This window comes from Cajanus cajan, chromosome 5 (genome assembly GCF_000230855.2).
Source record: "Cajanus cajan strain Asha chromosome 5, NIPB_CcT2T_4, whole genome shotgun sequence".
Classification (NCBI taxonomy): domain Eukaryota; kingdom Viridiplantae; phylum Streptophyta; class Magnoliopsida; order Fabales; family Fabaceae; genus Cajanus; species Cajanus cajan.
The window spans coordinates 59,195,705-59,209,443 of record NC_138521.1 but is presented as its reverse complement, the minus strand read 5'-3'; the positions used below and the strand labels follow the sequence as shown (position 1 = coordinate 59,209,443).

At 31.1% G+C, this 13,739-nt stretch overlaps 1 protein-coding gene across 1 annotated transcript; it reads left to right on the top strand.

Annotated features, from left to right (window-relative positions):
* The first annotated feature begins 233 nt into the window (after positions 1 to 233).
* LOC109808199 (pentatricopeptide repeat-containing protein At1g74750) lies at positions 234 to 4,148 on the top strand. Its single transcript, XM_020371090.3, has 2 exons — positions 234 to 382; positions 1,252 to 4,148. The coding sequence occupies exons 1-2, from the start codon at positions 377 to 379 to the stop codon at positions 3,886 to 3,888; spliced, it is 2,643 nt and encodes an 880-aa protein (XP_020226679.1). The 5' UTR covers positions 234 to 376; the 3' UTR covers positions 3,889 to 4,148.
* Positions 4,149 to 13,739: the final 9,591 nt, after the last annotated feature.

Here is a 13,739-nt window from a genome sequence, read left to right as displayed (position 1 = left end):
AATCAATTTATTTCAACGATTTATTGATATTATTTTTTAAAAATTAATCCATATATTACCTTTTTTAAAGACTGCGAATGTTAATTGTTGACGAATAATGAGCAAAGTAGTAATTTTCTACTCTTAAAAAATATCAGAAGGAAGGAGTAAATTCTAACCGGGTTTTTCTAATGGTGAGGCGTAAGCCACGATGCGTTGCCACGTGTCTCTTCTATATCAAAACAAAACAACAAAGTCAGTGTATGTAGGTTGCCAGGGAGAACAAGAAGCGATATTAACATTGCAATCATAACATAACCAACTCGCTTGGAAGCAGAGCCGCCACACGCACACTCTCCCTGTAACCCCTTCAATGGTCTCCCAACACTGTTGACCCATGCAGGTACCTCTCTTCATTTCATTCAATTCATCTTTACCACCCATCTTTGCTTCACAAGCTACACTAATTTGATGGGTCTATGATCAAATTGTTGTCACTTCTATACTGGGTGCTTTTGGATCACCTTTGATTTGTGGGGCTGTTCTTGGGTTCATGTTTGGTGTAAAAAATGAGTCTTTACAGCATTATACACATGCAGTAAATAGATAGTCTTTTAATGGATTGAAAGGTTGAAGGATTTTTTATTTAATTTGCCTTATAGACATGCTAATGTATTTTTACTTTCCCCTCAGCTCATTGGTTTTTGCTAGCAATGATAGAACTTTGTGTTGGGTGAGTGAACTATTTGAATAATTCAAGTTAGAATCTTGTTTGTGGTTTAATACACTCATTTTGGGCATCCTCTGACCTGTTTCTAACGAGTCCGACATGGAATATGTCTCCTGTCAATATTCTGTCAGCGTGATGCTGGATAAAGGACCTTGATTCCAAATCAAACATACTGTGGTGTCTCTACTGTTCTTATTATTCATGTGAATAACCTGATTCCTCTCTATTACTTCTGAACAAAATGTTTATTCTGAATTGCTTTAAAGTAAACCAAGTACGGGTGCTAAGATTTTGTATTTGCTCATCTAATCATTAGGGTTGGTGCATACAAAATTTATTGACTGATGTTACAATGTTATAATGATATTAATAGCCTTAGAAGTTAGAGTATGACTTATGCTTAGTGGCATTTGTATTTTGCAGTGGTTGATGTGTTGTTTGTTTACAGCCATGGTGTGTAGGATGTTTGTGGAAAATTGACCTCTTTCAATTGTGTTAAGTTTTCATGATTGTGAACTATTTCTACTCAATTTTATTTGCAGACTATGCTTCGAGCGAAGCAGATCAGTGCACTTTCTAGCAGTGCTAGGAATTTTCTCATTGGCGGTTCGCGTTGTAATGCAGCAGATGGTAGTTCATGCTCTTGCACTGAGGATGAAACTTGTGTTTCTAGACGACAGCATATAAAAAATGAAGTTTTACCTGCACAAAAGCCATCCTCCTTAGTATCCAAAGCTACTATTGAAGTGGACGAAACATTGGTTTCAGCAAACTCAGTAAAGGGGCCAGCTTGCAGCAAGGTTGAGGGAGTTGATCAATCTGGCTGTACTCGGCAAATTGCGCCTGCTTCAAGTCCATCAAGTAAATCAGATTCTGTAACATATGCTTGTGGTATTGATGGTGTTCAAGAACGTGTTGAGCACTTATCTCCTCTTAATGCTGACCAGTTTTACAGGGCCGGTATTGCAGCTATAAATTTTCTTTCTGATATAGTTAATTATAACCTTCCTTTATCAAATGGAATGGAGATCCTAAGCTACTCTAAAAATTGTATGGTTGATACTGCCAGAACCCCACCCAAAATCAGATCTTCAAATGTGAAACAGATTAAACGGGAGAACTTTACCAGTGTTAATCCAAGACCATCTGTTTCTACTGATTCAGGTCCTAAGCATACCAGTCATAATAATAGCGCAAAGTGTAAAGGTGACAAGTCAAATTTGGGTAAAGGTTTTAAGCGTATTCCTTCTTCTGGTACAGAGAAGTCAGTGGTGTCTCAAAATATTCCATTAAATAATCATCATGAACACAGAGCCTTTCCACAGAGAACAAGAACAAAATCAAACCACATTGTGACAGATTTCGGTTCCAGCATGCATGTTTCAAACACACAGATGGTGGGATCGAACAAGGAAAGTTTCAATAAACATCCCAGGGATCTGAAAATGTCAGCTGGAACTACTTCGATGAACAGGCATTTTACAAACACACGGCGTACTGTGGAAGTGGTTTCAGATATACTAAAGCAGTTAAAGTGGGGTCCTGCAGCAGAAAAGGCTCTGTATAACCTGAATTTTTCAATGGATGCATATCAAGCTAACCAAATCTTGAAACAACTTAAAGACCACTCAGTTGCTCTTAACTTTTTTTACTGGTTAAAGCAACAACCAGGCTTCAGGCATGATGGGCATACTTACACCACCATGGTTGGTATCCTGGGCCGTGCTAGACGGTTTGATGCCATAAGCAAATTGCTAGAGCAGATGGTCAAGGATGGATGCCAACCAAATGTTGTAACGTACAATCGCCTTATTCATTGTTATGGTTGTGCAAACTACCTGAAAGAAGCACTGAATGTGTTCAATGAAATGCAGGAGGTGGGATGCGAGCCTGATCGTGTCACATACTGTACACTCATTGATATCCATGCTAAAGCTGGATTTATTGATGTTGCAATGTCTATGTACAAAAGAATGCAAGCAGCTGGTCTTTCTCCAGACACGTTTACTTATAGTGTTATAATCAACTGTCTTGGAAAAGCTGGCAATTTAGCTGCTGCCCACTGGCTCTTTTGTGAGATGGTTGATCATGGTTGTGTTCCTAATCTAGTCACCTACAATATCATGATTGCCTTGCAAGCTAAAGCAAGAAATTACGAGACGGCATTGAAACTATATCACGACATGCAGAATGCAGGATTTCAACCCGACAAAGTTACTTACAGCATAGTAATGGAGGCACTAGGCCATTGTGGTTATCTTGAGGAAGCTGAAGCAGTTTTTGTTGAGATGAAAAAGAGAAACTGGGTGCCGGATGAGCCTGTTTATGGTCTTTTAGTAGACTTGTGGGGAAAGGCTGGTAATGTTGAGAAGGCTTGGGAATGGTATCAGGCTATGCTGAATGCAGGTTTACTTCCAAATGTGCCTACTTGCAATTCCCTTCTCAGTGCATTACTCAGGTTGCATCGATTGCCTGATGCATATAATCTTGTCCAAAGCATGGTGGCTCTTGGCCTTAGACCTTCTTTGCAAACTTATACTGTGCTCCTTAGTTTCTGTACAGGGGCACAGTCAGCATATGATATGGGATTTTTCTGTGAGCTTATGGCGGTTACTGGCCATCCTGCTCATGCATTTTTACTGTCTATGCCAGCAGCAGGACCTGATGGTCAAAATGTGCAGGATCATGTCAGCAAATTCTTGGATATGATGCACACTGAGGATAGAGAGGGCAAAAGGGGGCTTGTAGACTCAGTGGTGAATTTTCTTCACAAGTCTGGGCTAAAGGAGGAAGCTGGTTCAGTTTGGGAGGCTGCTGCACAAAGGAATGTGTATCCAGATGCTGTCAAGGAGAAAAACTCTCGCTATTGGCTTATCAATCTTCATGTCATGTCCGATGGAACTGCTGTAACAGCATTATCTAGGACACTTGCTCAGATTCGCCGTCGGATGCTGGTATCCGGGATTCGCCCTAGTCGAATAGATATTATCACCGGATGGGGTCGTAGGAGCAAGGTGACAGGATCTTCCCTGGTGAGACAGGCAGTGCAGGAGCTGCTGCGTGCATTCAGTTTCCCATTTTTGGCTGGAAAGGGCAATTCAGGGTGTTTCGTGGGATGTGGGGAGCCTCTTTGTCAATGGTTGCTCCCCTCTTATGTGGAAAGGATGCATTTACTGTAGTTGCCTATTGTAGAATAGCTCTACCTTTAGCACTGGCACAGTTTTGCCATTGAATGAGATGTTTTATGCACGATACTGACATTGTATTTAATCTCAGTGAGCAGTTATCCATCCAAGTTGTTATCTACAAAATTTTAAGTTACCTAAACTGATAGGCAAACCGAATCCTCGCAGAGTCTCTAGTTTACTCCCTATATTATTTAGCTTGGTATTTGTAAATGTAAACGAAAGTGCAATTTACACTTTCAAAATTCACACAATCTCTCTGCCCTTTTAGCTTGGTAATAATTTTTCTTACAAGGATATACAGTCTAACGTATTTCTTGGAAAACAGAAAATGTCAATGTAATACAGTTTAAACAATAAAGAGAATTTAGAATTTTGAAGAAATCACAGGGATATCAGGGTAACTTACTCTGAAAGGAAACAATTTTTTTTAAGGCATATCACATCATTCTTTTAAAAATTGAATATCTGGTCAAAACTGTTGGAAATTATAGAGGAAAATTCTGTGTTTCTTATTTATTGTTTGTCAGTGATAAATTGATTGACACGGACAAACTGATTAGCGAAGACAAGCAAAAGTTAGAAGGCAAGTTATTGGAAAATGGTTACCTTCATAATTCTGTAATGTTTGCTTCTAAGATACGAATGCTGGATGCTGTTGGCACTAATTTTGGTTTGGCTGCACAAAGACAGAAGGAATGTAAAGCGAATTAAAAAGAGAAAACAAATAAGCCTCCATCACCATTCACTGCAACAAAGGGGCAGTGCCAGCAAATGCAATTCCAATGGTTTGTGTTTAAGAAGAGTTTTTTTTCTTTTTCACCTGAATCAAACTTATGAGGGTTTACAGAAACTCACGTATCTATGTAATGTTTATGCCCTCGTGCAATATGATTTTTTATGAATAACATTATTTTAAGTGGTAGGGTCGAGTTAATATTTTTATATTTTACTTAATAAAATTATTTAAAAATTATTAATGTTTATTGAATTAATTAGTATTCATTAATGTTTATCGAATCAATTAGTATTGTAAATGTAGTTAATTTTGAATATTATTTTTTTATTTAAATATTTAAGGACAAAATCATCTAAAAAAAATATGCACACCAAATCAAATTATTATAGATTATAGATTAGTGTTTTAAGATGTGCAAGTTTATTACACGTAATTAAAATTTTGGCTTAAATATGTTTTTAATCTTTTAAATTTAAGGTGAATTTGTTTTTAATTTCTCAAATTTAAAATTAATCTTTTTAATTCCTATAAATTCAAAAAAAAAAATGTTTTAGTTATTATACTCAAATTTTGTTAAGAAAATTGCCAAATAATATTGCATAAAATCTACTTACTAGTATATTTATTAGTGAAAATATCTTATTAAACTCAATTGATATTGCATGATTGTCTCAATTTACCACTTTTAGATATGTTATTGGTGACTCAAAGGATTTTAGTACTTATATTCAAATTTTGTTAAGAAATTTGTCAAATACTATTGTATAAAATTTACCTATTAGTATCTATGTTAGTAAAAACATGACTTTAAACTCAACTGATACGACATAATCGTCTCAATCTGTCACTTTTAGATATGTTATTGGTGACATAAACAATATTTTTGAAAATTACATAACTAAAAACAAAAATTTTAAATTTGAGGGACAAAAAATTAATTTACTCAAAATTTGAGAAATTAAAAACTTATTTAAGCCTAAAATTTATAATATATTATATATAAAAAATAAATACTATGTTTGAATATATAAATTATGTTTAAAATTAGTATACATAAATATTTTGAAACATATAAATTATATTTTAGATTTATGATAAATAATTTGTATTGTAACAAAAAAAATATTTATTGATAATTTATTTTAAAATATTAATATTTAATCTTTAAATAATTATGATAAATAAAAACATAATTAAATAAGAAGTTAAAAAAAATCTTACAAACCTCTTATCGAATAAAAATATTTTGCGTAAAATAGAGGTTGATTCATATTTAATATATAAGAGTTGATATCAACAATAATTAATTTTGAGAATACTATTTGAAGTTTAGACCTTCTGATGTTCAATAACATGTCAACCACTGAATTTGAAAAATACTAATTTTTTTATTGAAAGAAGATAGAATAAAAGTTTAATAAAAAAATGAGAAAAAAAAAACTTGTTTATTAACTTTTACCCAATACATGTATGGACTTTTAATACTAGTTTGTGTTTATGCATAGTTCCTTATTTTTTCTTTAGTTAAGTGTAACTATTTGAATATATGTGTAATTATTTTGGGGATAAAATAGATAAAATTAATGTGAAAATCAAATGAAATTATCTCTTTTATTGTGGTTAAATATTATATATTATAAATTATAGATAAAATATAGTACACAATTTAAAAGAGGGATTTTTATTTTACTTACTTTCTCAATTCTTTCACAAATTTTTTTCCTTTGATATGATTTCCCTGGCAAATACCAAGAATATAATATTTCTCACTTTTTATTATCATTTGATTTTAATAAAAAAAAGTATAGCAAAAATTATACAATATATATTGATGGATAAATTAAAGCATATAATTTGAAGAGTGTTAGGGTTACTTTTACTTTTATGTTTATTTAATAATTTTGTTCTATCTTTTAAGTAATACTTTCATTTACACTTAAGGTCTATTTAGTTAAAAGAATGAAGAAAGAGGAGGAAGAGGTTCTAATGGGAGAGAAAAAAGTTAGAAATTATATTTGGTTAAGAGAAGAAGGAAGGAAAGATTTTATACTTTGTTTAGCTAAAGAAAAATGTATGAAAACAAAATATGATAAAAAAAAGTGATAAATGAAAGAATAAGAATAAAATAGGTATATTTTTAAGGTATTTGATTAAGGAAAGTTGGAAAGTAGTAGAAGAAAAATAAAAATTGAGTTTTTTTTTTCATTAATTGTGTTGGATAGAAAAATGGAGAGAAAGAAAATGAATTTTGCTTATAAAGATATTTTTGTCCTTAATATATATAATAAGTTTTATGAAAAATATATAATAATAAGGTTAAATATGTATTTTAAATTTAGTTCTACTTTCTTTTATCATTTAATTTTTCATTTTCTTCTCATTCATGAAGAGATTTTGTTTGTACGTGGGATTCACTCTCTTTTTTTCTCTCTCTCCTAAAACAAACAATATAAAACTACTTTTTTTTCATTCACTTCTCTCTTCTTATTTTCTCTCTTCTAAAGTTCTACTAAAACAATTAGAGGTTAATGAAAGGCAAAGAAAGTAACTCTTTTTTTGTTTGATTCATAATGAGAATTGAAAGATTTTAAAAATCATTTTACCTTTGTGTCCTAATAATTTTAAATTCAAAAACACAAGTAAGGATATTTTGGACATTACACTCATAATGCTTATATCTCCCCCCCTCCAAATTCCTTAATATTAGAGGTAGGAATGATAGATAAATCCACAATCATGGATAATATTTGAACCCGTCTTAACTTTGATGAAAAATATTTGATTTGATCGAGTATGAGTAATACCTGATTTATTAAATCTACGGGGATGTGTATATATTTATTTGCCTTGTACCTATTCTTAATTTAATTTTTTTAGAAATTTAATTTATTTATTTTAATCATTTACTTTAGATTTATGTAATTTTTATTCTATTTTAAATTAATGTTAGATGAAACTTAGTTAATGTAATTTTGAAATTGCTACTATGTGTTGGAATTATATATATATATATATATATATATTGCAAAAAAAATTAATTAATTTTTGGGCATGTATAGGACAAGTATAAATATATACAGTATTTGATGGGGATAGAGACACAAACTTTATACTCGCTGAGTATGGGGACGGGGATGAGTATAAGGCATGAACTCGTAAATGGGGACATAGATATTGAAACCCACATCCACCCCACTTCATTAACATCCCTAATTGGAGGAGGCTAAACTTATATGGACAGAGATTTTACTCAAATTTTCTCTTAAAACTTGAAGAAAACAATGAAAGTTTACATTCCTCCCCTCCTACTTCCTTTCGACCAAACAATATGTTAATGAGAGTAAAATTAATGCAAATTTACTTGCAAACTTGCTTTATCATCTTTGTTTTGGACCTTGTTACGAGACATCTAATGTCACACAAAGGGTTTTAACTAAGGTGTGAAGCACCACATTGGAAAATGAGATATCCAAAATTAAAAATTTAAACAAAAAATTAAACCCAATCCAAGTAAAAATCTATTAGTTCACTGGTTCAACCAAAAATCCTCCCAAGTTAAATAGGTTCATTTGGAGTTGATTGTTTATTTGACCTAATAACGTGCTCAAATCAACTAGTCAATCGATTCTCGGTCTAACCGGTTTTATCGACTAATCTGAACTAATTTTTAAAGTTATGGCTTTGAGGCTACACCAATACAAGTCACATTTTTACAAGTTGTTGAATATTTGAAATCAATTTTAAGGCATGGCCAACTCAATTTCATGTGATAAAAAAACATTAACAAGTTAAAGTTAATTAATTTTTGGATTAAATGGTTTTTTTAATCAAGGGTTGAAAAATTAATTAAGCTTGATTTTTATAATTTTAAATGTAACTTTATATTTAATTTTATTTAAATAAGTTCATATGACCTTTGATATTTTCTAGGACATACTTTATTGTTTTTAAGTCTTCTAAAACTATACAATAGTCAGTTAGATAATGATAACTTGAAAGTCATTTTTAATGAAAAATAAATGCTAAAAGATAAATAATTATTGAGAATTTAATTTCAAGTAGAGTTCTTGGTGAAAAGTTATTATTTTTACATAAGGAGTTGTTCATCTTAGTTTATAGATAGAAACATTTTGTAAGCATCAAAGATAGAATTTACAAATTTATCGAATTGAGTGTTTTTTTTATTATAAAAGTTTTTTCTTTGTTAAGTTGAGAACTTTACATTTGTTTAGGTCACAATTAGGTCATACTTTCTTGTGATAACTTTATTTTACTAGCAAGTCATATCATCATAGCTAAGATTATATTGAATCAATAGGACCGACCTAGTGGTGGAGAGTTAGGAGAGTATGCATAATATAACATCATGGATTTTTTACTAATATAATGTTTAATTATTATTTAGTTTTATATATTTGGGTTGGTTTTATCAAAAGTTTTTATTATATATGTCTACATGTGATTTTATAACTAATTGATTTTATTTTATTATTTGAGGGAAGAGTTGTATAACTTAAGCTAAATATTTTAACTGTTGGGATTAGTGAGGAGTGAATTTTTAAGAGGGAACTGGGTCAATTTTTCATTTCACACTTCTCACATTTTGTTCATTATATGCTTGCACATTTTTCACTTCTCATATTTTGTTCATTATACACTTGCACATTGAAGAATTGGGAGAATCAAAGTTCGTAAGAGATCACCTCGGAGATCCACATCCTTCATGTAGAATTCACTGAGGTAAGGGAGAAGTAAGTAGTCTCACTCTATGTGTGAGATGTACGTTAGGTAGTGACATTGACCCTCAATCTTTTTCTTGTTGCATGTGTGTATGAGGGGGAATTCCCCAAATTTGTGTGTATATTGATCTTTTGTCTTTCCCATGATTCTTTAGTGTTACAATTGATATTGTTAACATGCTTATGTAATTAATTCTATGTTTTAGGTTAATTGTATGAATATTGGATTGCTCGCAGGTTTTTGTGAGAACCCTAAGAGAATGCATTAGTGATTGTATGAGAAGATAACATGGGTATGTAATTGGTATGTGTAATTGACACCTTTAAGAAGAATAATATGACTTTTAGAACATTTTTATTGATTGAATTGTAAGAATTGACGTTGGGCGTCACGTTGGACATGTCGAGCATCACGAGAGAGCAAAGATCGCTCTCAATGCCTCTCACACGCAGGTGTGGAATGAACTACATCAAACACTGAAGCTTCAGGAGCTTCCCTGTGATGTTTTCGCCAGGCATTAACTTAGTTATGTTGGACGCAGTTTAACCTTAGAACAACATTGCTCTTTGGGGATTTTGTTTCAGGTGCGAAACATGTGCCATCGAACACTGTTCTACAGTTTATGTGTTTCTCTGTTCGTAATTAGTATAAGTGGTTATGAGTAAAATCCCTGTGCTACATATTGATAATGCGTAGTTGATGTATTTGAGTATGCTAGTATCATGATTGAGAACCATGGATGAATTGAAATATGCGTTATGTTTGCATCTTGATGAGATGTGAAGTATAAGTGACACTTAGTCACAATGTGATGAAAAAAAACTGATGTACAATGGTGAAATTGTATTATTGTAAGGTGATAGATGCATCGAGTCTTGTTTGACATGCATCACGTGTATAATTGTTTTGGAAGGGTATGATATGAAATACATTGTCAATGAATGTCTCATTGTGTAAGAACTTGAGAATCAGTCATTGGAGACAATTGGGTTTGGGATATCTTGATCTCGCCCAGTATGTGCAAGGGGTGGAACTTGTACAACACAATTGTCTTGATGAGACCTTGGTTGTATGTCCCCCTAATGTAGAGTGCGGTGTGAGTGTGACCCGATAGGAACTCTTAGGCTACTTTGTGTGTTGTCTTATGACAATACACCACTTGATTTAATTGTCACCACATACATGAGCATTTGTAGTCCGTGTTCATTGCATCGTGGCTGTGGATGAATTAATGTGATAAGTCAGTTATGTTATAAGTAGGTATGTTGTATTATCCATCAAAATGAACCTTGCTAATTTATAATAAATTGAATTATTACTATGTTGTTACTATGTCTTACTTGCTTATTATATTATTATGTGTGTTTGATTATCCAACTATATTTTACGTTGTAAGTTATAGTGAGATGTTTCTCACTTCCCGTTTGTATTTGTTCTCTCTAAATGTCATTGTAGGTGAGAGTCATTGTGATGTTGGTGATGTTAGTGATGAGATATAATTGTTGCCTTCGAAATTTTACTCTAAAAGGATGTGACATTACGACTTAATTATGATTATTTCTTTTGTTATGTTTTGAGATAATTGTTATTCCATTGTATTATATTTTTTTAGTTTGTTAAAATGTGATATTCTTTTGTTAAACTTTTGGATTTTATTTATAATAGATTTCTTGATTCAATTTTATTTATTTTATATATTATGGTATATGGAGTAGAGAGTGTCACACACAAGATTTTAAGTTTGAACCAGTGCTATTAATGTAATTTTAATGGATAAAAAAATTCTTATATATTTTTTTACTTATTTTTCATGAAGTTAAGTAAAATCATATTAGATTGTGTAACTTTACCTAATATTACACAATTTTTCAATTTTTATGTATAAAAAGAAGAATAAAAATATATTTTTATCTAAATATTATTATGTATATTAATTTATTATAACGTTTATTTAATTTCATGTCATGATTAATGATAAAATTTTAATACTTAATAAATGAATATTTAGTATGAGATTAGAATTATGTATTATAAAATTGGAAAACTTAAATCATATAATTAAAAATTGAGAAAAAATGTAGAATAAACAACAAAAATTATTATTTAGCGTAAATTTTTTAAAATAATATATATATATATATATATATATATATATATATATATATTTGTAGCACGATATATAATGATAAAAACATACTATTACTGATAACTCAACAAGAAAAGATAACGTTTAGATATTATATTCTACTATCCGTATTGCTATGCCGAGCTCGAGCTCGGCATAACATCGCAGGACGATCTCGGACATGCGCTGGGAAGATCTCGGCCTAGACGGGATCTGCTATCTAATCAGATCATAACTGATCTCAGGCCCAAGGCCCAACGCAACCCTAATTCACAACAAGGTACGTGCATTACTTATACGAGACTCATACTCATACAAACCCTAACTTTAGCATCAGAGTCTCTTTTGCAGGTACCACCCCCATCTTGGAACACCAACATACCAGCGAAGGAGGCTCACCGATCTTACTTGGCGGATCATCTCTACAGCAGATCTCCGGTAAGAACATATATCATTTTCAAGAAAATGACAAATTTATTCTACAAACTAATATAACAGATATTATAAAAGAAATTTTTACTTAAATAATATTTTTTAAAAGAAAAATTACAAAAGTATCAACTGTGCAGGTTTATTTACCAATATAGAACTGTTTACTGTGTATGCTCAGAATTCGGTTCCCGGGGAACCGAATTCTAAGCTTCAAAATCTTATTTTTTTTTGTTTTTTCAACTTAGAATTCGGTTCCCGGGGAACCAAATTCTGAGTTTTTTTTTTTTTCGTGTTTCTGGCCCATTTTGGGCAAATGTTGGAAGTGGAACGGCCCGTTCCGGAAGTAGAACGGGCCGTTCTGCTTAAAGACACACAGTCTAAGTGTTGTCTCTGATAGGGAAATTTTTCGTCTGTCAAGCATAATTTAAAATAATCTCAATTAATATTTATATTATACTTTGCGACTTGAAATTATTAAGATTTGAAATTTATAAAACATTAATTACTTTGGAATAAAAATTAAAGACTAAAACACTAAAAGTTTTGAAAAGGAAGAAATAAGAGTAATTGTAGGATTAGATTGTAGCATTTTTACTGTTTGCCTAGAACGGGCCGTTCCAAAACCAGAACGGCCCGTTCCAAAACACATTTTGATTCCTAAAAACATCTTTTGGAACGGGCCGTTCCAAGGCCGTTCCAGGTTCAAAAAAATTGTTTAAATTTCTATTCTGAAACATGTCGTTCTTGGCTCGTTTTAGTTTAAAAAAAAAGACTATGTGTCTTTAAGCAGAATGGCCCGTTCTGCTTCCGGAATGGGCCGTTCCACTTCCAACATTTGCCCAAAATGGGCCAGAAACACGAAAAAAAAATAAAAAATTAAAATAACTCAGAATTCGGTTCCCTGGGAACCGAATTCTGAGTTGAAAAAACAAAAAAAAATAAGATTTTGAAGCTCAGAATTCAGTTCCCCGGGAACCGAATTCTGAACATGCACAATAAACAGTTCTATATTGGTAAATAAACCTGCACAGTTGATACTTTTGTAATTTTTCTTTTAAAAAATATTATTTAAGTAAAAATTTCATTATAAAACGCATGATATATTTTTCGGGTTTATGTACGTTTCGCATTATTGATTTTTTAAACTTTTTTATTCAATATCTAAATTAGAATATGTGTCATTTACGCTTATTGCCAGATAAGTCTTGTTGAAAGATCACGTGATAAATTATCTGACTCATGAGTCATCAACTCATCATATAACCAAATCATGTCACGTCATTCCTTCATAGAACAAATTTAATGATAACTTTTTAAAATATGCATTTAAATAAGAATGCTGTCGATAAAATTGTTTTATAAGAATTAAAATGTAAGATTTGAATTAATAAGGAGTTATAAATAAATGGATAATACGATGAAAATAAGGTTGAATTATTTGAGTAGTATTTAAATTTAATTCTTAATAAAAATAATCTTCAGTCAAATTTTATTTATTTTCAATTAAATTAAATTACTATAAAATAAAATAATATAAAATTTAGATAATTTAGAATTTAAAGTTTGAAAATTTTCATCAATAAATAAATAAATATTTTTCATAAAAAAAACATTTTAAAATATCATATATTTAATTATTTTATATAATTTTGAATAATGACATAACAATAAATTATTAGTATAAATGACATTGGATTCGGTATGCTTAAATAATTTCTCTTATTCAAATTTTGTGAATAAGAAAATTTTATTCACAAGAAAGATTTCGTGTGTTTGAAAAACATTATAAAAATTAATTTATTTTAGTAA